This window comes from Mesoplodon bidens, assembly GCF_964165515.1.
Source record: "Mesoplodon bidens genome assembly, chromosome: 2".
NCBI lineage: Eukaryota > Metazoa > Chordata > Mammalia > Artiodactyla > Ziphiidae > Mesoplodon > Mesoplodon bidens.
Window position 1 is genome coordinate 172,268,295 of NC_138177.1, and position 25,195 is coordinate 172,293,489.

Sequence of the window (25,195 nt, forward strand, 5' to 3'; positions counted from 1 at the left end):
CCAACTCTATGGTTCCGCGGAGGCGGAGCCTGCGGCCCGGTGCATGCCGGGCCGATGGTGGGCCGAGCCCGGGCTCCCATCATGGCGGCGGCGGCGGTGGCTTCCCGATTCTGGCTGTGGGCTGCCCTGCTCATCCCTGCGGCCGCGGTCTACGAAGACCAAGTGGGCAAGTTTGATTGGTGCGTACGTGGGGGAAATATTTTCGCAGTACTTGTCTTCTGTCTAAAAGGATGGGGGGTGGTTACCATGCAGCACGGCCGGCTGCATAACTTGCGGGGCCCAGGGGAAAATGAAATGTGAGACCCCTTATTCAAAAATTAAGAGTTTTAAGGTGGTGACGGCAGAGCATTAAACCGAGAGTTGGAGGCCCTTCTGAGCCAGTCCCTGTGCGACTGTACAGGTCGCAAGCCCGTGAAGCGGGCTCTGCCATCCCGGCATGCCTGAGGTTCTGGTCAGAGGTCACTCTTCTCCATCAGGCCCCATTTCTGTGACTGTCAGGTTTCTGATCTCCTGGGTGTCAGACGTCGACAGCCCTCAGTGAACGCCGTGTTTCCCCACCCCTCTGGCCCAGCCCTGCCATGGGCTCAGAACAGGACCACCCAAGGCTCACATCAGCCTTGAGGCGCCATTCATTCTTTCCCTCACTCACTGGCTCACTCACTCACTCTTCTTTCATTCACTCACTTTCATTCATTCACTTACTCTTCATTCAGTCTCTCATTCAGTCGCTCATTCATACATTCAGTCGCTCATTCACACATTCAGTCGCTCATTCACTCACTCATTCATTCACTCACCCACCCCTTCCTTAAGGCCATGGAGTTGGCTCACTTTTGCTTGAATGTCAACTTGCCACTTAAGCATTGTGCGATCTTGGGAAAATGACTTAACCACTCTGTGCCTTGGTTTCTTTATCTGTAAAATGGGTTTACTAGTAGTCCATTACCTCTTTCAGTAGTTGTAAGGATGAATAAGACAATTCTTTTAAATTACTCAGCACAGTGCCTGGCTCACTGAGTACAATCAGTTTGTTTCCAATAATTACTATTGAGGGAACACTTTATCCTTCCGAACCCAGCTCCCCTGTGAAGTCTTTTCTGTATCAGACAAATTAATTCGCATGTTTGTTGAGTGCCTGTTGTGGGTCAACAATCATTCTAGGTGCTGTGGACACAGAGATGGAAAGGAGCTCAGTCTAGGGGGGCAGATATATAAGTTATGTGATATAAGACAGTGTGACAAATGCAACATGAGTCACGTTTTTAATGATGTGGGCAGATGCTCACAATATAATACGTACAGCTGACTCTTGAACAACGCAGGGGCTGAGGGTGCTGACCTTCCCTGCGGTCAAAAATTGAGCATAACCTGTGGTAAGCCCTCTGTCTCTGCAGTTCCACATCCGCAGATTCAACCAACCACAGACTGTGTAGTTCTGTAGTATTTACTGTAGAAAACAACCAGCGTGTAAGTGGAATTGCACAGTTCGAACCTGTGTTCTACAAGGGTTAACTGTATATATTACATATGTACAGCGTGATTCCAATTTAGCAGAATCCTAGGTATATGCAATTTATAAATTGAAAAGTAAACAGAAGGAAATACACCAAAATGTTGAAAAGTTTATGGTTGAAGAAAAAAAGTTCATGGATGGTGGTATTTTAGGCATTTTTTGTTTTCTTTTTTATACCTTTATGTTTTCTGCAAGACGCAGGCATTACTTTTATTTTTTATTTATTTATTTTTTGGAAGTGATGGATATGTTTATTACCTCAATTGTATTGATGGTAATGGTATCTTGGGTGTATGGGTGTAATGGTATCATGGGTGTGTCTAAAATCATCAAATTGTATACATTACTTATGTTCGTTTCTTGGTATATCAATTGTATCTCAATAAAGCAGTTAACATTTCAATCAACAATATTTTTTTAATTTTTAGTTTCTGCTTTATAACAAAGTGAATCAGTTATACATATACATCTGTTCCCATATCCCTTCCCTCTTGCGTCTCCCTCCCTCCCACCCTCCCTACAGGCATTACTTTTATAGTCCAGATAAAAGATAACAGCATTTTAAAAAAGAGCATGGGATTTAGACTAAGAAGTTATTAATTTTGCATTCTAGTTCCGATAGTAATTTGTTGATCTCAACGGACTTTGGTTTACTCACCTGTAAAATGAGAGTGATAATATTTGTCCTATGTACTTCATAGAGTGTTTAGTGACTACAGTGAGATTAAGTATGTGGAAATACAGATAGAAACTGTCAAATGTCATATAAACCTGTCTCTCTATACTAGTATAGTTTCTTCCTTTTTTAAAAAAAAATGAGACCAAACAACATAACAAGGGAAATTCAGTGTAAATGTCAGGTGTTTAATTTGCTGGAGGGTGTAATTCATGAACAGCAATATGCAACACACCTCCTCTGTACTTGGTAGTATGCCTCAGGAAACTAAGTACTTTCACTTTATGCTTAGATAAGAGTGTTGAAAGTGATGGGGTATATTCCACGGAAAGTATGAGTAATGAGTCAGATGGATCCTGAACGTAGCCTGGGCTAGAACGGGCTGCAGAGAACAAAGGCCTGACGCTGATCTATCAAGTTTTGCAAGAATATTTGCATAATTTTTCTCCAAAGGTCAATGAAAATAGAAGGAGAAGTTGGATTGTATGCTCTTCTCTCATGTGTAATGTGAGTGTCTAGTCTCACTATTAATGAGTACAGAGAGGACTGTAGTTTTGTTCTAGTGGAATTTGGCCAGGTGCTCTTTTGGGTGTTCCTTATCTTGAGATTAAACAAGTGCTTGCATTTAGAAGGAAGGCTGTTGTATTTCTCATCGATTAGGGTGCAGTCTCTCTTCTTCTTCCCATTGCCTGGAAATCTTGCTTTTGGTCAGATCTCTTCGTTAACAAACGTTTCTCATGCATCCTGAGATAGTTATGATGGCGATAACCTCATGTATTTGTGCAGTTGTCTTTTTCCAGAGCGTTTCGTGCAGTGATGGTTTTGGCCCCTTCCATTTCCCTGTCCTCTTTCCTTTAGGAGACAGCAGTATGTCGGGAAACTCAAGTTTGCCTCCTTGGAATTTTCCCCTGGATCCAAGAAGTTGGTTGTGGCCACAGAGAAGAATGTGATTGCAGCATTGAATTCTCGAACTGGGGAGATCTGTGAGTGAACTGTGTAGAGGGGTAGCTGGGGATGGCATGGCTGCCTGTAGTGGATCCAGGATGCCCTGTGGCTTGTGAAGGCCACGTGGCTGATTCCCCACTTGGGGACAGGTTGGCCAAAGGTTGCATCTCTTATTGGATCCTGATCATTTTATTTTGTTCTTTTTGTTTTTTTGGTCTTGTCAGCTTTGAATATTTAATGTATTCCTATAACTGGCCTTTGAGTTTATTTCCTCAGCCCAAGTCCTGACTGTTCTTAAATAAGATATTGCTGCAAAAAACACATTATTCTATTTTGCACTAAAGTTTTGGATGTACCCCCCCCCAATTACTTATATTGCTTTTATGGATGTTTGTAGGCATTAAAATCATGGAAATGTAATTTACGGTCGCTACTTTTCTTGTGAGTCGTATGGATTTTGTGAATTTTGTCATTGTCCGTTTATATGTTTGATGGGGTGGTGGTGGGGATGGGAAGTGTGGAGACCTCAGATTGGGACAATAGTCGTTCCCCTCATTAACCAGTGAGTGGGAGTGGATCATTGCCAGTTAGCTGTAATCCTTCCCTCCCTTGAAGTAAAATTGGGCACTTCCGTGCAAACGAAGGCCTCTTCGGTCCTCTCTTGCCTTCTTGGATGCCTTGCTGTGGTTCATAGTAACGTCGACTCTCCTGTCTCTCAGTGTGGCGCCATGTTGACAAGGGCACAGCGGAAGGGGCAGTGGATGCCATGCTGCTCTGTGGACAGGGTAGGTAGAGTCCTGCTTTGTCCCTATGATGGCGTCGGCTCCCTCTCCTCTTAGCTTGGTTCCTTCCTTTGTTCAGGGTCTGGTAGCGAATGGAGTAGGGGTGTTCCCAACAGGAAAGGACAGGCATAGTTTCTGTTTGCACTTATACATTAGAGGCGAGGCCACTGCTCACAGACCCTAGGAGGCTACAGACAGAGCATCAGTTTGGGAGATGATCTCACATGGTTTTTTCTCTTCCAGATGCAATCACTGTGTCCAATGGAGGCCGGATCATGCGCTCCTGGGAGACTAACATCGGGGGCTTGAACTGGGAGATTACCTTAGACAGTGGCAGGTAGAGCAGAAGAAGCTGAATTTCATCTTGGTTTGGTTAAAGGCTTTGCTGGAACACAGATCTGCATAGATGGCAACTCTGGGCCTTTTGGCTTTTTTCCCAGGGGAAAAATACACTGAAGAGCCAGAGAACATCAGACACCCAGTTTTTGATGTTCTTGAGGTTACGGGACACATGTGCTTACTCAGCCAGCATTTATTGAGCACCTGTTAGTTGCAGAGCTCTGTGCTGGGTGCAGCGTTCATTCTTATATTGACTGCTTTTCCTAATCTTACCATGACACAAGAGCTTTGCAATATTCTAGATAAAAGAATGTGATATAACACATCTAGTGTTTTAATTTTATGTTGAAGAACAGTTGCAGCTACTGTTACACCTTTGCTAAAGTTGTTTAAATTATAGGGTTTACTTGCATTAGCTTATACACCTTCTGGTAGTAATTCATTTGCTAAGTACTTGGGGAGCCCCCAGGCAGTGGGAACCCGCTTGTGAATGTGAGATAGTTTCCGTCATCAAGGAACTCATCATCAGTTGGGTGAGGCGGGCATGCAGCCCACTAATGACAGAACTGTCTGATGGCTACCACGGTAGAGGGTAGGCCTGGTTGCTCTGAGGTCCCAGGGGAAGGAGGGAACAACCCTTAGGAGATTCACAGGGGTTTCAGGGAAACAGTACAGCCAAGTGGCTGAAAGTACAGTCTCTCAAGTCAGCTAGTGGAAATCAGAGCCAAGATTAGGATCCAGATGCATTTGACCCCAAAACCTGTTTCATTACCTACCGAGCTATGGTGGTTGTGTTCCAGATTGTCCAGCCTGAGGCTCAGGAGGCTCTGGGCAGCGCTCACCCCGTCCCTGTGCTCAGTTTCCAGGCGCTTGGGCTGGTGGGCCTGCAGGAGTCGGTGAGGTACATTGCGGTCCTGAAGAAGACCACTCTTGCCCTCCATCACCTCTCCAGTGGGCACCTAAAGTGGGTGGAACATCTCCCAGAAAGGTAAGGCTGCCTTCCCCCCAGGTGACGGCTACCTCCTGCTCTCTACAAGCCCGCCTTTCTCCTTGGGGGTTGAAGCGTTTGCTTTGACTCAGGCTTACCTTAAGTTGGCATCCTGTGTAGTGTGTTGGGCTCACTAGCTCTAGGCCTGAATTCCAAGGCTGTGGCTGCCTCTGGAGTTTCCTTTGCAGTGAAGAGAAAACTCTCCAGCTGGGCATGAGAGCCAGTCAAGCAAGGGGAGTGGCTCATTCGCTCACTCACTTTGGCAGGGACCCAAAACTCAAATTCCTGTGGGGGGACTTCCCTGGTGGCGCAGTGGTTAAGAATGTGCCTGCCAATGCAGGGGACACAGGTTCGAGCCCTGCTCCGGGAAGACCCCACAAGCCGCGGAGCCACTAAGCCCGTGCACCATAACTGCTGAGCCTGCGCTGTAGAGCCCTTGAGCCACAACTACTGAAGCCCACGCACCTAGAGCCCGTGCTCTGCAACAAGAGAAGCCACCGCAATGAGAAGCCTGTGCACCACAACGAAGAGTAACCCCCGCTCACCGCAGCTAGAGAAAGCCTAGCGCAGCAACGAAGACCCAATGCAGCCAAAAAAAAAAAAAAAAAAATTTACTATGGGGCCAGGTGTATAGCAATCATGAGCAAAGCAGGCCCTGTGGGGATTATGGGGAGCTGCAGTGTGCCTGGCCTACCTCGAGGGGGCAGCCTTACTCAGCTGATTGGTGCCCTGTAGGAATGTAAGTAGGCCTAGTGTTACTATGTCTCACTTTTTAAGAAAAAACTAGAAATCTTGTTCTTACATGTTAAATCTCAGGTCTAAATGTTGACAATGAATTCAAATAAAAAAAAAAATCTGTGAGCCAAACAAAACCTATTTGGGACTGCTAGTTTGTGACATCCTGGTGGCCTGGTTTTGGAAGACCCCTGAGGATACCTCTGTCCTGTGGCTAAAGCTGTTTCTCCCTGCTTTTCCTTCCCTCTCTCAGTGACAGCATCCATTACCAGATGGTGTATTCCTACGGCTCTGGGGTAGTGTGGGCCCTCGGAGTTGTTCCCTTCAGCCACGTGAACATTGTCAAGTTTAACGTGGAAGATGGAGAGATTGTTCAGCAGGTATGGTCTGGCTCAAGGAACCCCGTGAATTGTGGAGGGAACAGAGTCCTTCTTTGCCCTGGGGACCAGGGGACTAGACTGGGCGGATGCAAAAGCCATTCATGACCCCTGATTCTGGGCACCTGGAGGCTGCCTTCTGCTCATCAAGCATTTATTTAAAGCCCTCACACCTGCACATGGTGCTGTCCTGGGGTGGCTAAAAAAATTGCATAGAGCTATTCATTGCCTGCAAGTATCTTATAAGATAATACTGTAAGGTAATAATAGGAAGCCATGTATGACAACTATAGCAAAGAAATGCTTATCTGAAATGTCAAGTATTAAAAAGGATCTGGTATAGTTTTCAAATGACCAGAAAGCCAATCCTGATTGTCTCCAGCTTCGGAGCTCTTGGGAGGCTGGGTGGGATGGGGAGAACTCCTTCGGAACCCACCAGGAAGAACCTCTGAGCTTAGGCCCCCTGGTGGGATCCAGTGCTGACGTAGCTTATGAGCTGAGAGGGAGATGTGAAAATCCCCATGAGCCTCCTGTTCTGATGTCTTTCCTGCAGGTCAGGGTGTCGACCCCCTGGCTACAGAGTCTCACCAGAGCCTGCGGTGTAGTGGATGAGGCTGTCTTGGTATGCCCTGACCCGAGCTCACGGTCCCTCCAGACCTTGGCCCTGGAGACGGAGTGGGAGTTGAGGCAGATCCCGCTGCAGGTGAGAGGATGCGTCCCCTGGTGCGAGGCATTGCTCTTGCTGCTTAGAAAAGCCTTTCTCCCAGTGTCACTGCTTCCTACCTGAGGCTTGGCAGCCCTTGGGAGGTCAGGCCTCTGGCTGAACTGGTGTGAGAGGAAATGGGCCACTCTCCTCTTTGGATAACCTGAATGGGAGCTCCTGGAGCCACATGCCGTGGCCTCGTTACCCTCACTGGCAAAGTGGGGCAGAGGCTACCAGCCTGGGACGATCAGTGACTTGTCTGCTTCTGGCCCTTATCCTTTTTCTTCTTGTCTCCCAGTCTCTTGACCTAGAATTTGCAAGTGAATTCCAACCCCGGGTCCTGCCTACACAGCCCAACCCAGTGGATCCTACTCGGGCCCAGTTCTTCCTGCAGCTGTCTTCAAGCCACTATGCGCTGCTGCACTACCACCACGGCGTCCTGAGTCTGCTCAAAAACTTCCCACAGGTAACGGGAGGCAGCGTGGTTCGCTAGGATTCAGGAGGATCTAGCTGAGATATGGATGCTAGAAATCCCTGCCTTTGAATCTGGAGATATTTGCTCAAGCAAGAAAACATCTTTCCGTGAGTGGTTTGAGAGGGGTTAGCCTTAGAGCAGAAGTGGAATTTTTTCTTTTTTTTTTCCTGAGAATTACAGAGGATTATTAGAGTAAAACTGGCACCTTCCTAAGTCCACAGGAGAGTGGGCACGTTAATCAGAGCTTCCCTATAGATACTAAGAGCAGCGTGGGATGCAGGATTCACCTGTGCCTGTGTTGGAGGTTGGCGAGAGGGCTGTGTTCAGCTGTGGCAGCAATGGGGCCTCCCCCTGCTCTCAAATGCCCTAGCCATTATGCTCCAAAGTTGGGAGCATTTTCAACTCCAAGGCCGAGGATCCTTCCTGTAGAGGTGACTTAGAGAAGGCTGCTGGCTAGGACAGGCCCTATTTAGGAGTTGACACCTTGCTTTATCCCCAGACTGCCCTAGTGAGCTTTGCCACCACCGGGGAGAAGACGGTGGCTGCAGTCATGACCTGTCGGAATGAGGCGGTGAGTATTAGGAATAACAGCATGTGGGGTTTTCCTCCCTTATCTTTGCTAGGAGCCCTGAGAACCAAAAGTCTGGGCATATTCACCTAGTCAGTGTGAACCCGGGGGCAGGAGGCTGTTGAGCAATAATATCTCACCTCATCTGTAGGGCTTTCTGCACACCTTCTTTGTCCCCAGGAATAGGATGACCTCATGTTCATCTGGGACTGTTCAGGGTTGTGTAGACTTTGTGGGCAGAAATGGGAAATGGGATTTGCCTTCTTCCAAGGGCTGAGAAGACATAGAAGTGAAAGCTTCATTTTGGTGACCAGGAAGTGACCCTTTGGCTGAATTTTCTCCTTTTTTCCTTCTCTTTTCCCTAGCAGAAGCCTAGCAGTTCTGAAGATGGGTCAACCGGGAGCTTTTCCGAGAAGTCTGGTCCACAGGTAGGGTGTGGCGTTGGGCAGCGTGCCAGACCAGAGACACAGGAGGCCCCCCAGTGAAGCTGGGGGAGCAGCCAAGGCTGTGAGCATGTCTCCTGGAGTTCCCAGCCTCCAATGGGCTTTGCTAAGTTCAGTAAATTAAACCATGTTTCTCTTGATCTTTTTTAGTTGGGAGATCAGAGAGTAGAATCCCTAGAATCTGTCCTTAACTACTTTCTCCTCTGAGCCTCCGTCTCTCCATGTCTTGTGGGGTGTGGCTGGTGGAGCTGAGTGGTAGTCTGAGCAGTTGCACTGAAGCAGAGTGTGGGACCCTGGCCAGAGGCTCCAGTTTCTGCTGTGGCTTCCATCTCCTAAGTGTTTCCCAAGGGGGTTGTGATTTCCCTGCCTACAGTCTTAACTAACTCTTTGGGAAGTCTCTGCTACACTGTACTGGCTTCCTTCTGGAACAAGTATGTATAGTGGTTACAATTTTTTTAATTTACTCAGACACCTTATTTCTGCCTTAGGAGTTAGCTTTTCTATTTTGTGTCCCTTTGCGTACATTTCCTCTTCTGGCCTGGGTCCTTCTCCAGGGTATTTGCTCCCCCCCCACACCAGATTCTTGGACTTCCTTCTGGGGGATCCCCGTAGTTGACCCTTGTTGTCTGTACCCTAGGACTCGCTGGCTTGCTTCAACCAGACCTACACCATTAACCTCTACTTAATGGAGACAGGTCGGCGGCTGCTCGACACCACAATCACCTTTAGCCTGGAACAGAATGGCACTCGGCCAGAGCGGGTGAGTCGGGGCTTGCGGGCTTCTCAGCCTGGGGCTTTCTTTCGCTGGGGTCACTTCACAGCCATGGGTCCCAGAGTAGGATTCTCTGGACGTGGGCTCCAGTTCTACCTGAGCCACTGACTGTGAATAACAGTAAAAGCAGCTACCATTTAAGCCAAGTCGTCAGTGCGCCGGGCCCGCGCTACGCTTTTTTACTTACGCACTGCTTGATTTAACCCTCTCAACAGCCATGTGGTTATTACTGCCCTCATTTTATAAGCGAGGAAACTGCTTCGTGAGATTCAGGACCCTATCCAGAGTCGCTGCCCGACATTGCCTCTGTGCACATTCAGTGGTGTTCCTCAGCCTCTCTGGGCTGTGGCTTCTTCGTCCCTAAAACGGAAAGTCTAATCCGGACCTCCTGCTCACTTTGTGGGGTGTTATCAGTGCAAGATGAATGATGTGGTAGCCAAGAAGCACTCAGGTTCCTTCATGGAGGGGGACTGAGCTAGCGCCTAGCACGGTTGCTGTGTCAGCTCCTAAGAATATGTGATATCTAATTGGAGTCCAGGTAAAAGCTGTATTGTTCGGACATCCAGTAATGCCGTGACCTAGACTTCTGACAACTCCTCATGCTTTGAATCTTGGGGTCTGGTGCTCTGAGAGGCATCTGGATTCTTGCTGACTACAGTGGGCTTGACTGTTTGGTTTATAGATGTACATCCAGGTCTTCCTGAAGAAGGATGATTCCGTGGGCTACCGGGCCTTGGTACAGACGGAGGATCACCTGCTACTTTTCCTGCAGCAGCTGGGTGAGTGGACCTCATCAACCCATTTTTTTTTAGGCCTGCCCATGAGTTCCATTCAGACTCTTTATTTGGGGCTGTGGACAGGCTTCTGGGAAAGATTCAAGTGGAGTGTATCCTGAATATTTTTTTCCAGAGCCATATGTCACCTGCCTTTGAAAAATTCCTTAGCATTCTTGGGAGACAGAACTTCCCTCACCTGACCTCCTGATTCCGGCCCCTTGCCCTGCCATTTCTCTTTTTGGTGCAAGAGGTGTGGTGGTCTCTGAGTCACCGAGAAGAATCCCTTCAGGGCACGAGGGAGGTGGGCCTGACTTTTGTAACCTTGGTTTCTGCAGCAGGGAGGGTGGTGTTGTGGAGCCGCGAGGAGTCCCTGGCCGAGGTGGTGTGCCTGCAGATGGTGGACCTCCCCCTGACGGGGGCGCAGGCCGAGCTGGAAGGGGAATTTGGCAAGAAGGCAGGTATGAACTGAGGGGGCTGGGAAGCAGAGCTGCCCGTGCGGGTGCTCTGGGACTGGGCTTGGTAGTTGCACCACAGGAGAGGCTGTCTCACGTGTCCCTGGCTTCCTGGATGCACCTGTTTTGCCGGTCTGTTCTGAACTAGCTCTGTGACCAGTTTCTGGTGTGTTTGTGGCCCTATGGTTTATGTAACCATTCTTCTATCTGAAAGGAGTGACCTGTGACTCCCTCTAGGGAAAGAGCCTGATGAAAACGAATCTTAACTTAGTGTAGTAATAGCTACCCTTGTTTGGGTACCTGAGATCTGCCAGGCACCGTGTCAGGCACTATATACCCGTTGTCCCCAAAGCAACAGTCACACCTTTCCAGAGAGCATGACCGGGCTGGTCAGTTACTGTGGTAATAGGCCAGTGCCCTCTGAGACCAGCCATGGTCCCAGCACCCAGGATGAACTCGGTTCACTCTCCTCTGATTGAGTCCTTTTCCCTCCTCCCTCCATCCGTTCGTCTAGCTAGCCAGGTGGTGTTTACTGAGGGCCTGCTCTGGGCCAGGCACCCTGCTAGGCACTGCAGATTTTCTTAAACCGAGGATTAATTTGACTTTACTATTTATTTCCGCTGCCTGGATCCAGCCATTCAAGGTAAAACGTGCTTCCTGCTGCCTTTTTGCTCATTGCCTGCCCACACGGCTAGCTTTTGGTTAATTAGTTATTTTCCCTGACTTGCATGAATGAGGTATATACCATGTGTGTGTGGACTACTATGCCTGTGACTCGTCCTGTTTGCCTCTCACTTCCCTTCGTTGAGCTGAGGTTAATGGAAAAGCTGATAAGCAAAGACACCGCTCCTTTTCAGTGAGCACTTACCCTGTACCCCACCCCTTGGGAAATCCGGTGTGTACATCATGTGGTCTAATCTTGGCAACAGCCCTATGGGTTACTTGCCATTTTACAGATGAGGAGCCAGAGGCTAAAAGGTTAAGTACATTTCTCCAGGTCATCCAGGTGGTAAGAAGTGGAGCTGGGATTTTAATCCAGGTCTGCCAGACTCCAGGGGCCATGCTTTTTACCATGCTACCTTGCTCTGGGGACCAGGCTAGTCTCTGGAGGAGACTTGAGGGTGGTAGCCGCATGGATGGAGGAAGGGTGGAGTGAAAGAGAGCCCTGGGAATGGGTTGAAAGTAGGTTAGATGGGTGCAGACTAAACCGTTGACAGCCTAGGCCTAAAGCAGCGGGAAATGGAAGTGCCTGTCCGTGACACACACACACCTGCACCCTGGTACCCCCGCACCCCGCCCTCTTCCGGCTTTGTCATGGCGCCCGGAAGCCTCCCTCTGGCCGTTCTAGATGTGGGGTTGTGGTGGAGTCATTCACAGCATGGCTGCATCCTGCATGGCCGATCCCTGCCCTCTTAGTCTCCTATTCCAAGATTTCAGGCAGGTGAAGCACTGAGAGCCAGGTGAGTAGGTTTTTGGAGTTCCTGCATGGCTGTGTCTAAGTGTGAGACTGTTGGCGTCAGCCACAGGACTGCCCCTTGGGCTTGTGGCCTGGGGTGTGGGTGACTCGAGTGCTCCACCAGAGAGGGAGAGAGCCCTCCTTAGGAAGAGGAGGTGCCCCCTCGCTGGAAACACCTGGTCTGATGAGGAGTGAGCCTCAGCTGCGTTACCTTTTCCTTGACACCAGACGGCTTATTGGGCATGTTCCTGAAACGCCTCTCGTCCCAGCTCATCCTGCTGCAGGCATGGACCTCCCACCTCTGGAAAATGTTTTACGATGCTCGGAAGCCCCGGAGTCAGATTAAGAATGAGATCAACATTGACACCCTGGCCAGGGATGAATTCAACCTGCAGAAGATGATGGTGATGGTGACGGCCTCAGGCAAGGTGAGAGGGGCTTAAGCCAAACCTCCTGAGGTTTTGGGAGTGGGGAACAAAAAGCCTTTGGAAGGGGATCACGCGGGTTCTAGTTTTCAAGGGTAGAACTAGTTTTGGGGTTTGCCTTTCCAGTAGTGAGCCAGGTGTTTATTTTGCAGCTTTTTGGCATTGAGAGCAGCTCTGGCACCATCCTGTGGAAACAGTATCTCCCCAGCGTCAAGCCAGACTCCTCCTTTAAACTGATGGTCCAGAGGACTACTGCCCATTTCCCCCACCCGCCCCAGTGCACCCTCCTGGTGAAGGACAAGGTGAGGCCGCTACCTCTCATCTGAGCCAACGTGGGTGTGGTTTTTGGTGTTTTGTAACTTAAGTTCCTCCTAGGCCTTTGGAATTCTCTGAGAGTTAAAGGCAGGGAGTCAGGGCTTAGAGCTCTGTTTCTTCCAGTTTTTTGCCTGAGTGGAGGACCGTCCGGGGCCCATGTGGAAGTGACTGTAGGGTAGGTGTGACATCACCAGGTCCCTAGTAAGGCAGCTCCGCTTCTTCCCAGGCACGGGCGGCTGTCGGTTCCTGATTGGCTGTTTGCTATTCTCCAGGTGTTGGAGGGCAGGACACAAAACTGTTTATGTCTCTGACTCCCGGGAGCAGATGGCATTTTGCAGATTCATTCTGCCATCATCAGAAAGGGGACTTGGCGGGAGGGTGGAATGAACTGGGAGATTGGGACTGACATATATACACTATTGATGCTATGTATAAAATAGATAACTAATGAGAACCTACTGTACAGCACGGGGAACTCTGCTTACTGCTCTGTGGTGACCTAAATGGGAAGGAAATCCAAAAAAGAGGGGCTGTACGTATACGTATAGCCGATTCACTTTGCCGTACAGTAGAAACTAACACAACATTGTAAAGCAACTATACTCCAATAAAAATTAAAAAAAAAAAAAAAAAGAAAGGGGACTTGGTAGATAGTCTCTGGAATGGCTGCCATGGGGCTGCTGGGTTGGTCCTTGACTTTTTTGTTTATTCCTCATTGTGACCCGTTCTTGCTTAGCTTTGGGGCTAGAGGCAGTTAAAATTTTTTTTTTAATTAATTAATTTTTTTGGCTGCATTGGGTCTTTGTTGCTGCACACGGGCTTTCTCCAGTTGCGGCGAGCGGGGGCTACTCTTCGTTGCGGTGTGCGGGCTTCTCACTGCGGTGGCTTCTCTTGTCACAGGGCACGGGCTCTAGGCACACGGGCTTCAGTAGTTATGGCATGCGGGCTCAGTAGTTGTGGCACACGGGCTTTGCTGCTCCATGGCATGTGGGATCTTCCCAGACCAGGGCTCAAACTCGTGTCCCCTGCATTGGCAGGCTGATTCTTAACCACTGCGCCACCAGGGAAGTCCCAGAGGGGGTTAAACTTTTACCCTTTTGACACATCAGCCTTCAGACACTTTCACCTTTAGCCAAGACTTTATTTTCCACAAGGAGGGCAAAGACTAGGGAGTCTGCCATAGCTGAGCTCAAGTCCCAGCGTTCCAGGTTTACCCGTAGGATTTGCATTCTTTTTATGTTGCTGGAGGCTGACCGTTTGCTTGCCCATTTCAGGAGACGGGAATGAGTTCACTCTATGTCTTCAATCCCATTTTTGGGAAGTGGAGTCAGGTGGCCCCCCCAGTGCTGAAGCGCCCCATCTTGCAATCTTTGCTTCTCCCCATCATGGATCAAGACTATGCCAAGGTGCTGCTGTTGATAGATGATGAGTACAAGGTATGCCGTCTGCAGAGTGGCTGCAGAACTGCCCAGCCAATCAGGTGTGGGAGCGGGGTGTTCAGACAGCGGCTCGAGGGCCCCAGATGGGAGCCGTCTGCCGTCAGCACTCATTTGGGCTTGAAGGGTGTCTCTAAGCGACTTGATTGCTCTTTCTGCACTTGTGAAAGCTCGGACTCTTAACTCAGTTTAAGCCCTGATTGAGTTTAGTAGACTTTAATTCTTTAAAGATTTTGCTGTTTTTTTTCTTAAGGCCCTCTTTGACAGGAAACAGTAATGAGTCTGGAGAAACTGTGCTTAGAGATTCCTTTTCCCTTAACTCTTTTCTGGGGTTTTCAAGGTCACAGCTTTCCCGGCCACTCGGAATGTCCTGCGACAGCTCCATGAGCTCGCCCCTTCCATCTTCTTCTATTTGGTGGACGCGGAACAGGGACGGCTGTGTGGCTATCGACTTCGAAAGGTAGGAGGGGGCATCCTGGCACGCCCCTTTGTGGGAGGGGTGTAGGTGTTTCCTCGTTATTTGGCTAAGGAGTGAATTGTGCTATTCATTGTGTTGTAAACTTAGCATAATCCTGATGTCAAAGGCAGTCATTTTCATCTATTCCATGGCAGGCCGGTTCTAGCTGCCGTGGAAGGAGCAGTGCACAACAGTCTCTGCCCCTGTGGAGCTTTCATTCCTCATTCCTCTTCTATAGCAGGGAGAACGGGCGTTTTCTCCATTCTTAGAAGGGCGGGAGGTGGGAATGGTGATTGAACAATAGTACTTTCTATATGAAGATGGTGTTATTGATCCACTTTTTTTTTTTTTCTTTCATTTTTCATTTTTTTTATTTTTGGCTGTGTTGGGTCTTCGTTGCCATGTGCGGGCCTTCTCAAGTTGAGGCGAGCGGCGGCTACTCTTTGTTGCGGTGCACGGGCTTCTCACTGCGGTGGCTTCTCTTGTTGCGGAGCACGGGCTCTAGGCGGCGTGGGCTTCAGTAGTTGTGGCACGTGGGCTCAGTAGTTGTGGCGCACAGGCTTAGTTGCTCCGCGGCATGTGGGATCTTCCCGGACCAGGGCTCGAACCCGTGTCCCCTGCATTGGCAGGTGGATTCTTAACCATTGCGCCACCAGGGAAGTCCCTATTGATCCACTCTTGATTGAATGTGCGCTTTGAATTTTATTTCTAGAAATGGGATCGACTTACTCCGATCCTGACACACTTGAGTCCAGTGCTTGCAAACAGTGATTCACACTGGCTCTGAAGTCCAGCTCTGAGCTTCACAAGGGCTGGCCTTGGCTCCGATAGCAGGGCTGTGTAGAGGGGTAATTTGTGGCGTACTCCCCAGAGGGCCCTCCCATCCTGTCTGTAAGGCCTTTGGAGGGACACCACAGCACAGAGGTTCAGAGCTTGGACCTGGCTGCTTGTGCGGGAAGCCTAGTTTTATTTATCACTTACTCATTTTGTGTCCTTGGGCAGATGACTTCTCTCTGATCCTGTTTTCTCGTCTGTAAAACAAAATGGTAATAGTACTATATCAGAGGGTTGTTGTGAGCAGTTGGAGAGTTAATACATGTAAGTCACATAAAGCAGTGCCTGCTACACAGGAAATGCCATCCAAGTTTTACCTGCTGCTGTTTAAAAAATGCAGTGTCCTTTCCTGACATTCTGTAACAGCTAATCTTTAGCATAAATAATATAGGAAATGGTCTGTCCAGAAAACGTGCTCTTTTCCCTGTGGGTGAAAAAATACTGTCCTTCTGAGTTGATGAAAAGGGCACCTTGAAAGAGACAGTTCTTTGTGGATAGAAGGGTATGACCTGGAGTGTGGGTGTCATCATAAAGATGGTGGGGGGACGGCAAAGGAGGCGGAGCTCACATGGGAAGTCAGCCATGTGAGGGGTGGTCTTCCAGTCTCTGACCTCTGGTGGCCTCATCGGTGACCTTGCCCTCTGGGAAGGTTTTAGTGAATTCTAGTGTTTTCACAGGTGTCCTTGGTAACGGAGCCTTATATGTTCTTAATAAAAATGTTTATTATTTCAAAAACATTTACATTTCAAAAAAATTTAACACATGAGTACATTCTCATAGTATAAGATTAAACTGATACAGAGGTACAGGAGCAAGATGTGAATGGGCCCTTTCAGGCCCATTGCCAGCCGCCTCCCTGGATGGAATGCCGTTCAGTGATCTGCACGCCTTCTCCTGTCCTGTCTCTTGCCTCTGTGTCTATAGTGCTGGATAAACGGCTTACAGACCACACAGACATGAGCTTTACATATATTCTTTCTTGCTTGAAATGGAACTGACCTATATTTAACTAATAGGAAATCTGCTTTTTTCACTTTATGTTTCTTTACCTCATTATTTTGTTAAACCCATATCTCATTAAAATATAATACTGAGAAAAGCGCAAAATCCCGAGGTTACTACTCAGTGGCCCTTCACAAAAGGAACACACTTGTGTACATGGCAGTCATATCAGGAAGCAGTTTAGCACCAGTGCCCTGGGAAGCCCTTGTGCCCCTTTCCAGTCACTACCCCCCCACCTCAACCCCCAGGGCTCCGTGTAATTCCACAGTGTGGATGTATAATAACGCATTTAACCACACAGTTTTTATTGGTTTCTTTTGACTGTAAAGAATGTTTCTTGTAATATTCTGAGGTCCCCGCCAGCTTAGTAATTCACTGCTGGCTCAGTGTACAGGGAACTTAGATTTTAGTAATAAGTGGTAAATTTTCTTTGAATTATTCTTACTCAGATAAACAATGGGATACTATTAAATATTCCTCTCCTTTCTCACTGGCTTTAGTATCTTTCCATTTTTTGACAAGAAGTAGGATTTATTGGTGATGGGAGTGAGGAGGGGCAGCTCTAAGGCTCCCATGAGCACAGGGCCCGCCGTGTGTACAGGGCGCCACAGATTAGGGGTGTATTTGACCGTACAGCCAGCCGGGAGGAGCTGCTTTTCAGCCACCAAGTCCTCAAATTCATCTCTATTACACTTAGTAAAGCCGCGCTTCTTGGAGATGTGGATCTTCTGGCAGCCAGGGAACTTGAACTTGGCTCCACGTTGGGCCTCAGTCACACGCTCCTTGTTCTGCAGCTTGGTGCAGATGGATATGATGACCTGGCTGGCCGCTGGGCCCTGGGGCTTTCCAAAGGCACCTCGCAGGGCTGTCTGGAGCCTAGACTGGGGACAGCATGAGGTCAGACATGAATGTCCACTGGAGAGGACCGTCTCCCAGGTCCCCTCGGGCAGCCCAGATAAGCACCTGGTGCCTCCACTGCCCAGGAGGCTGCTGTGTGCAGCTGAAGCACGCTGGGCTTTACTAGTTTTCTTACTTGAACTGAGCGTTCCAAACTTCTTCCCAGACTAGATCCCGTGTTGCTGCTTCTCTGGGAGCTCTGATCCCTGTTTCCTCCTGCACAGAGGCCCCAGCTGAACTGCAGGATGTGTCTAGCCACAGCTGTCGCGGGTCTAAGGGTACCTGCCTGATGCCCAGTGCTGGCTCTTTTGCCCCACCCCAGGATCTCACCACTGAGCTGAGCTGGGAGCTAACCATTCCCCCGGAGGTGCAGCGCATCGTCCAGGTGAAGGGGAAGCGCAGCAGCGAGCACGTTCACTCGCAGGGCCGAGTGATGGGGGACCGGAGCGTGCTCTACAAGGTACGGCCAGCCGTCTGGCACAGCGCACAGAAGCACGGGGTGTAATTCTGGCCGTGGGATTTGGTGGCTATGGGTCCCTGAGTGAGTCATTTAATCCCTTTGAGCCTTAATTTACTGTCTGTGAAATGGGCATGATATGCCCTTCTCCTGGGATTGTTGTGATGATCACATGAGGCACTCATGCTTAGCATAGTGCCAGGCACGTATGGCCACTACCCAGTGGATGTTAGCTGGTATTTTTAGTGGTAGTGCAGATAGACCTTTCTGGGGTTAAACCTTAGTCGATCCATTGGAAACTGCATCTCTGAAATCCAACACTCTAGTTAGTGGTGAGGGCGGGGAGATGGAGAGGTGACTAGTCAGTTGCAGAGCTATCCTATGAGGGAATGTAATCACTGTGGTGATGAACATGAATTACAGCCTCTGGCAGAGGAGAGACTGAGTTGGAGGAGGAGGTGTAATAGAACAGGGCAACACGACCAAGGAACTCGACAGGGCAGCCGCCTCACTAAGCGTGAGGCAGAACACAAGCCTCCAGCTGGACAGTCCAGGTTCAGACCTGCTGTTCATCCATGGGTAACTTGCTTAGGCTTCTTGAACTTCCCTTTTTTTTTTTTTTTTTTTTTTTAATTTGGCCACGCCACGCAGTTTGCGGGATCTTAGTTCCCTGACCAGGGATTGAACCCGCGCCCTCGGCAGTGAAAGCGCGGAGTCTTAACCACTGGACCTCCAGGGAATTCCCAGGAGTAGGGCTTTTTGGATTCATATTTGTTGTGGAGATTTTTTGCCTGCTTTGTTGAGACTAGACTATAGGGGGCCGAGGAGGGGAGCAGGCAGACAGGCTACTGTGATAATTCAGGTGAGGTGATGGTGGTTTCAACTGGGTTGGTTGGGGGAGGTGAGGTGGGATCAGATTCTGGATACTTTTGAAGGTAGAACCAATAGGATATGCTGATGGATGGGGTGTTGGTGTCTGTGTTAGAGAGAAGGGAGTCAAGGACGACTCAGAGGTCCCAGGTATAAGACACTGACACTCGGGAGGCCTTGTGGGGAGCAGGTTTTATCAGGGGTAGAACAGGAGTTCAGTTTGGGGCATGTCAAGTTTGAGATGAGACACGTAAGAAGTGATACTGATATGGTGGTCCGTTAATCAAGTCTGGAGTTCAGGGAGAGGTCTGGCTTGGATATGTAAACTCAGGCGATGCCAGCACCTGTAGATGGTGTGAAAGCCACGAGATTGGCTGAGATCACCATGAGAGCGAGTGTAGACAGAAACGTCCAGAGACTGGGGAGTGGATGAGGGACCCACAGAGGGGGCTGAGAACGAGTGGCTGAGACAGGCAGAAGGAGAACCAGGGCACGGGTGTCCTGGATGCCAGGTAGAGAAGGTGTCTCGAGAAGGGAGTGATCACCTGTGTCACCTGGTACCAGTCTCTCAAGTCAGATGAGGACTGAGACCCATCCATTGGTGCGGTGGTAGGAGGGCACTGGTGGAGAGTCATCGTGTTGCTGGACCCATGTTCTTCCATCACTGAGTGGGCCGGCCCGGGTTGTATCTTGAGTTACCGTTTGCTTGCCCGTGACTTGAGCAAGTTGCTTAACTGCTTCAAGACATTTCATCTGTGAAACATGGATAGTGACAGCTATTTGCAGGGTTGTTTACGAGATTCAATGAAATGATGGAGGCAAAGTCCCTGGCATGGCCCCCAGCCTCCAGCAGACACTGAACGAGTGCAGTGACGAGGCCCTCTAAACAGAAAGCTCTTCCAACCAGAAAACCCTCTTCCTCTGTCAGCCAGAGAGCTCTGGGCCTGCCTCCCCGCCGCTCATGCTACGCTGCTGTGGTTCTGAAGGAGCTTTCCTCTCCGTCTCCCCAGAGCCTGAACCCCAACCTGCTGGCTGTGGTGACAGAGAGCGCAGATGTTCACCACGAGCGCACCTTCGTCGGCATCTTCCTTGTGGACGGCGTCACCGGGCGCGTCGTCCACTCCTCCGCGCAGAGGAAGGCCAGGGGCCCCGTCCACATCGTGCACTCGGAGAACTGGGTGGTGGTAAGGCGTGGCGCGTGAACTCAGGGCACCCCCCAGGGGCCTGATGTAGCATAAGAGTACGTGGCTGGTCTCCCTGCAGCCTAAATCCTTTCCTTGCCTATTGTTCCAGAAACCATTTGCTACTTTGCGTTTTCATAGAATTCAGAGCTCCTGGCTGGCAGCAGTGGGTGCTGGGTAGGGTGTTGGTCTCAGGAATCAGACTGCCTGTTCTTCCATTTCCTGACTGTGCAACCTTGAACTAGTTATTTAAGCTTTCTGTGTTGTATTATATATGAAATAGGGGTAACAACAGTCACCTCTATTTGAGTTTAGAACAATGCCTGGCATGTAGTAAGCGCTCAGATATTAGCTATTAATCTTCTGACTTCTAAGAATCTTGAGAATTCCTTTGTCTTGTGGTGAACTTGGACAGTCTAGGTACAGCTACCCTGAAGGTGAGTAAACTTGGTAGCTGGAAGGAAGCTAGGGTGCTGGTTGTTTCTTTCCTTCCTGGACGTGCCTTTGCATGTACGTTCCCCTTTCCAGCTGAACCAGCAGCTGAGCCCCAAGCAGCTCCCTCCTCTTCTCTCTGCAGTACCAGTACTGGAACACCAAGGCCCGGCGCAACGAGTTCACCGTGCTGGAGCTCTACGAGGGCACTGAGCAGTACAACGCCACGGCCTTCAGCTCCCTGGACCGCCCGCAGCTGCCCCAGGTCCTCCAGCAGTCCTATATCTTCCCCTCCGCCATCAGCGCCATGGAGGCCACCATCACCGAGCGGGGCATCACCAGCCGACACCTGCTCAGTGAGTGACCGGGTCCCTTCAGGCAGCCGCACTGAAGGACGGAGCCGGGATCAGTGAGGGGGGCTTTATATCAGCAGAAAAAGTTCCCTTGTCTGCCTTTGCCGTCCAAGAAAGAGCTGAGACATCCCTCCTCGTCCTCGTTTCTGATGACCCGCTTTCATGTCTCTGTTCTGTTTTCGCCTCGTTTGGAAAGTTGAGCCCTGATACCATACCCGACAGGTAGCCTGTGCAGGTGGGCTGCAGAAACTGGCAAGGTGTAGGGTCTCATCCTCATGTAGTTCCAGTTCAGGACTCAACTAGACAGGCCGCCCCGTCGCGTTGATTTTACCAAAGACCTTTGGGACTGTCAGGTTTGACAGCATTTTACCCTCAAATCTGAGGAAGGCAGACTGCTTGGTACTTCCCGGGTTCAGTTCCCACCATTCCTGAAACCGCTGGGATCTCATGTTGCCCGGTCCTCCGGCTGCCCTCCCCCCACCCCCATCTCCCACCAGCGTCACTGCTTCAGCCAACCATAGGCTCCTGTTTGGCTGACAGCGAGGAGGCCTGCTTAGCTAGGGCAGGGATTGCTGGAGGAAAGGCGGAGGATGAAGAAATCCAAGTGGGCTTCCACGCTCTTCTCTGTCATCATTACCCAGTTCTTGAGTCTAGCTCTTGATTTTCTGATGTCTCGGGATGATACGTGAAGAAACTAGTATCTTCAAAAGTGGGAACCTTCATTCAGACCCAGGTGCATTGGATTATTGTTTTTGGCCATTTAAGGGAGCCTCAGTGACCCATTTTTTTGGTTTTAAATTCTATTTCAGTTTCTGTGATAAGGACATTTTTGTAAGTAGCCCTAGTTGGGGATCAGGTCAGTGTGAACACTCACTTCTGTTGACTTGTTTCTGTGTATGTAGTTGGGCTGCCTTCCGGAGCAATTCTTTCCCTTCCTAAGGCCTTGCTGGATCCCCGCCGGCCCGAGATCCCAACAGAACAAAGCAGGTGAGACCCTTGTGGGTAGTGCTGAAGGCTGTGACCTTAAGGAACTTAGCATCTTGATTACGTTTGGTCCTTGGTCTGCTGTGCACTGTCCTGCTCCGCTGGGGATGTGGCAGTGAACACATCTGCCCTCATGGAGCTTACATTCCGGTGGGGGTGACGAGGTGGATAATAAATAAGATAAACAAGTGAAATAATGCTGTATTAGTGTGCTTGTAAATGGCAAGGAGAAAAAAACTAAGAAGGGGTGTGGGGTCTAGGAAGGGTGTGGAGGGGTGCAACTTGAGAGGGTGGCCTGGGAAAGCCCCTCAGAAAAGGTGACTTTTGAGAAAAGACTTGAAGGAGGTAAGAAGCTGGCCTTGTGGATGTCGAAGGACAATGTTCTAGGCAGAGGGAACGGCCATCACAAGTGCCCTGAGATCATGTCTGGTAAGTTACTGGGAGGGCTGGAGGCCACTGCGGCTGGAGCAGCCAGTGGTGGAGACACTGGGACATGAGGTGAGGGAGGTGCTAGGGCCTGGGTCACGTGGGAAGCCAATAGCTGTTGATGTTAGTTTTCTTTTTTTTTTTTTGGCTGCATTGGGTCTCTGTTGCTGCGCGCCAGCTTTCTCTAGTTGCGGCGAGTGGGGGTTACTCTTCATTACAGTGCGTGGGCTTCTCTTGTTCCGGAGCACAGGCTCCAGGCACGTGGGCTCTAGAGCGCAGGCTCAGCAGTTGTGGCGCACGGGCTTAGTTGCTCCGCGGCATGTGGAATCTTCCTGGACCAGGGCTCGAACCCGTGTCCCCTGCATTGGCAGGCAGGTTCTTAACCACTGTGCCACCAGGGAAGTCCTAGTTTTCATTTTTGTGTTTCCAGCCATCATCTCTGCGTATTTTCTTGCCTCCATCCCGGACTCTCTTCCCTGAGGGGTGTGAGGAGCTGTGGGCCGGGCGGGGAGGCAGTAGATGTGTCTTTGCACGTAGGGAAGGGAGGACGGTTTGGAGCGGGCGGAGGTTCAAGCTCGTGGACTGAGGCACTCTGGAGTGAAGAGCAGGAACTGGCCTAGTGGCTCGATGTTTTGGTTTTAAAATGGCCCTTTCTTCCTCTAGTATGAAATACTGGTCGTCTGCGGTTTCGTTTCTTTTAGATTCAGGACAAGGTAGGAATCCAGATCTGTCTTACTCTCCATACAGCTTTCTTTGTTGCAGCCCTTCCTAACATTCCCTGATGCACGTAGACCTTGGAAGAAGATATGAGGCTGATACGTGGCCTGGAAACCTCCCAGGGCTCAGGGCAGCCAGGAGATCCCCTTACAGCAGTTTTGAATGCCGGTCCTGGTTGATGTTTTTGCAGGGAGGAGAACCTGATCCCGTATTCTCCAGACGTACAGATCCACGCAGAGCGGTTCATCAACTATAACCAGACAGTTTCTCGAATGCGAGGTATCTATACGGCTCCCTCGGGCCTGGAGTCCACTTGTTTGGTGAGTAGAGCCCCAGCCCAGCCTGTGCCACCTTGTCCACAGCCACCCTGTGTGACACCTGCTGTTTCTTTCACCCTTGGGAAAACAGCTGAGGAGTCTGTTTCCTTTCTGACCAGAGTTTGTGGTTGTGGCGGGTCACTGGTGCCTTTCTTATGGATTTCTCATTCTCTCTGCCTTCCAGGTTGTGGCCTACGGTTTGGACATTTACCAAACTCGAGTCTACCCATCCAAACAGTTTGATGTCCTGAAGGACGACTATGACTATGTGCTAATCAGCAGCGTCCTCTTTGGTCTGGTCTTTGCCACCATGATCACTAAGAGACTGGCACAGGTGAAACTCCTGAATCGTGCCTGGCGGTAAAGACCTGAGACCCACTGCCGGAGAGCAGAGAGCCAAGGGGAGTGGGGGTCAGACAAGAAACTGCAGCTGCAGTTTGACAGGTCAGGGGAGGATGTGTGTTGGACACTCATCTCAGTTAAGAGCTCTTTGGAAGAAGATAGGCTCTCGTGGAGACTCCTTTTGGGATACGTCTGATGTGGAGTCATTGGTGGTGGATGGAGGCTGAACTCACTCTCTCAGCCGAGATATCAAAGCATCTTGATGGACTTTCCCCCGGAGTCCCAAGGCCATCGCCGTTTCCCTTCTGTGCCCATCCATGGATGTTGTGTTTTTTTTAAGACCTCCAACAGATTTTTCTCTTTTGTGAGGCCTGTTTAAATTGATGTTGGTTTGCCTTCTGTCTCCCGGGTGTATCTGGAAAGCCTTCTGATTGTTTCCCTGCTCCTTGCTTCAAAGTCAGAAGGGAACTCTTATTGACACCTCCACCTTATAGGTGCATTTGCTGTTTTACACTGGGGAGAAAGAAGAGCCACCCTTAGGTGAAGTTTGAGGACTGATGCAGCCTCTCATGGCTTCTCTCCAAAGTAACTTTGCGTCGAGGAGTCTATGTGTGTGTCGAAACTTGCCTCTCATTACATGCTCCCATTCATCAATGGGCCACCCAGTCTTAGATTCAGTTTATTAAAGCCAAGTGCATAATACTGTCTTGGTTTGTTGGTCATCGTCGTCCAAGCTTTTCTCCTCAGATATGTCGGAGCTGAGACCTTTTCAATACTACTGAATTGTCTGAACCTTGAAGAGCTTTCAAGGGAGGAAGGCAAATCTACCTGTTTCATAGTCCCTCATAATCTCTCATTTCACCCACAAGCTGGTCTAGTCATCTTAGAACCTAGATAGAGAAAGTTGTTCTTTTTTAAGAACCTCATTATTTTTAGTTATAAATGAATGTGTGGATTACTTCTCTTAAAATGAGCAGATTTTAAATCTTATCTTTAAAAAAGAGAGAGAAAAGGGTAGGGGTAGGAAACTGGCATCTTGTGGGTAGCATTGTTGATTGGCTGGGCTGTTGTCTCTGCTACAAACTAAAGATGTCCTAAAAATTTTCCCTTGTTCATGGATTTGGGGAATGATGGTGTTTTTCTTTACTGTGAAGAATGAAATGTACAGAGAGCCCTGTTGGGAGAGAGAGACGTTTAAGTGTTTGAATAAAGTGAATGACGAACGACATTGTTCAAGTCCTTTTTTTTGGCTTTGGAACATCATATTGAGGCTACTTCTGCGTTGGAGGGGGACAGAAAGCTGTGCAGAAATGGAGTGAGTGCAGTATTTTAACTGGGAAACATGCCAATTTAATCATATAGAGTTGTGTTATTTAAACAAAATTTTTTGTGTGGTCATATGCTGATGGTAGAGGAGGAAGAGAAGTGAGAATAATTTTACTTTAAAATAAAACTGTGAAATTGATTTTAATGAATGAATGAACATCTGAGGATCTCCAGAAAAAATAGGCATCTATTCATCCTGACTCAAGGCATACATATTTTGTTTAAAGTGATCTGAGAGATGGGAATAAGTACAACTTAAAAAAATTCTGCCCTAGTTTTGATAAAGCCTGGCTGGAATTTTGCCTGTCCTAAATAAATGTGTGCAAGCTGCATCATTACCTATTACCTTGCTGCCTGCTCTGCTTACATGGCCCAATAAGTCTGCTAGATTCTAGTTTTCATTTACCCATGTACGTGCCAGAAT

General features: G+C 49.3%; 1 protein-coding gene across 4 annotated transcripts; it reads left to right on the top strand.

The window, feature by feature from the left end:
* Positions 1-38: 38 nt before the first annotated feature.
* EMC1 (ER membrane protein complex subunit 1) lies at positions 39-24,673 on the top strand. Of its 4 annotated transcripts, none has more exons than XM_081226740.1 (23): positions 39-179; positions 3,048-3,172; positions 3,854-3,919; positions 4,160-4,253; positions 5,115-5,243; positions 6,232-6,358; positions 6,909-7,058; positions 7,357-7,524; positions 8,033-8,104; positions 8,467-8,529; positions 9,182-9,304; positions 9,999-10,095; positions 10,428-10,550; positions 12,229-12,428; positions 12,578-12,727; positions 14,015-14,176; positions 14,517-14,636; positions 17,689-17,826; positions 19,704-19,877; positions 20,452-20,662; positions 21,562-21,646; positions 22,977-23,106; positions 23,288-24,673. In XM_081226740.1, exons 1-23 carry the CDS (start codon positions 55-57, stop codon positions 23,465-23,467), a joined length of 3,012 nt encoding a protein of 1,003 aa, XP_081082866.1. In that variant the 5' UTR covers positions 39-54; the 3' UTR covers positions 23,468-24,673. The 4 variants fall into 4 exon arrangements, with proteins under 4 accessions (XP_081082866.1, XP_081082869.1, XP_081082868.1 ...); XM_081226743.1 differs by having other exon boundaries at positions 14,015-14,146; XM_081226742.1 differs by having other exon boundaries at positions 10,431-10,550.
* Positions 24,674-25,195: the final 522 nt, after the last annotated feature.

Coding starts and splice junctions, on each gene's coding strand:
- EMC1 (XM_081226740.1), top strand. CDS start 55: ATGGTGGGCCGAGCCCGGGCTCCCATCATGGCGGCGGCGGCGGTGGCT. Junction 5,244..6,231: donor GTGGAACATCTCCCAGAAAG/GTAAGGCTGCCT, acceptor TCCCTCTCTCAG/TGACAGCATCCATTACCAGA. Junction 19,878..20,451: donor ACTCGGAGAACTGGGTGGTG/GTAAGGCGTGGC, acceptor TTCTCTCTGCAG/TACCAGTACTGGAACACCAA.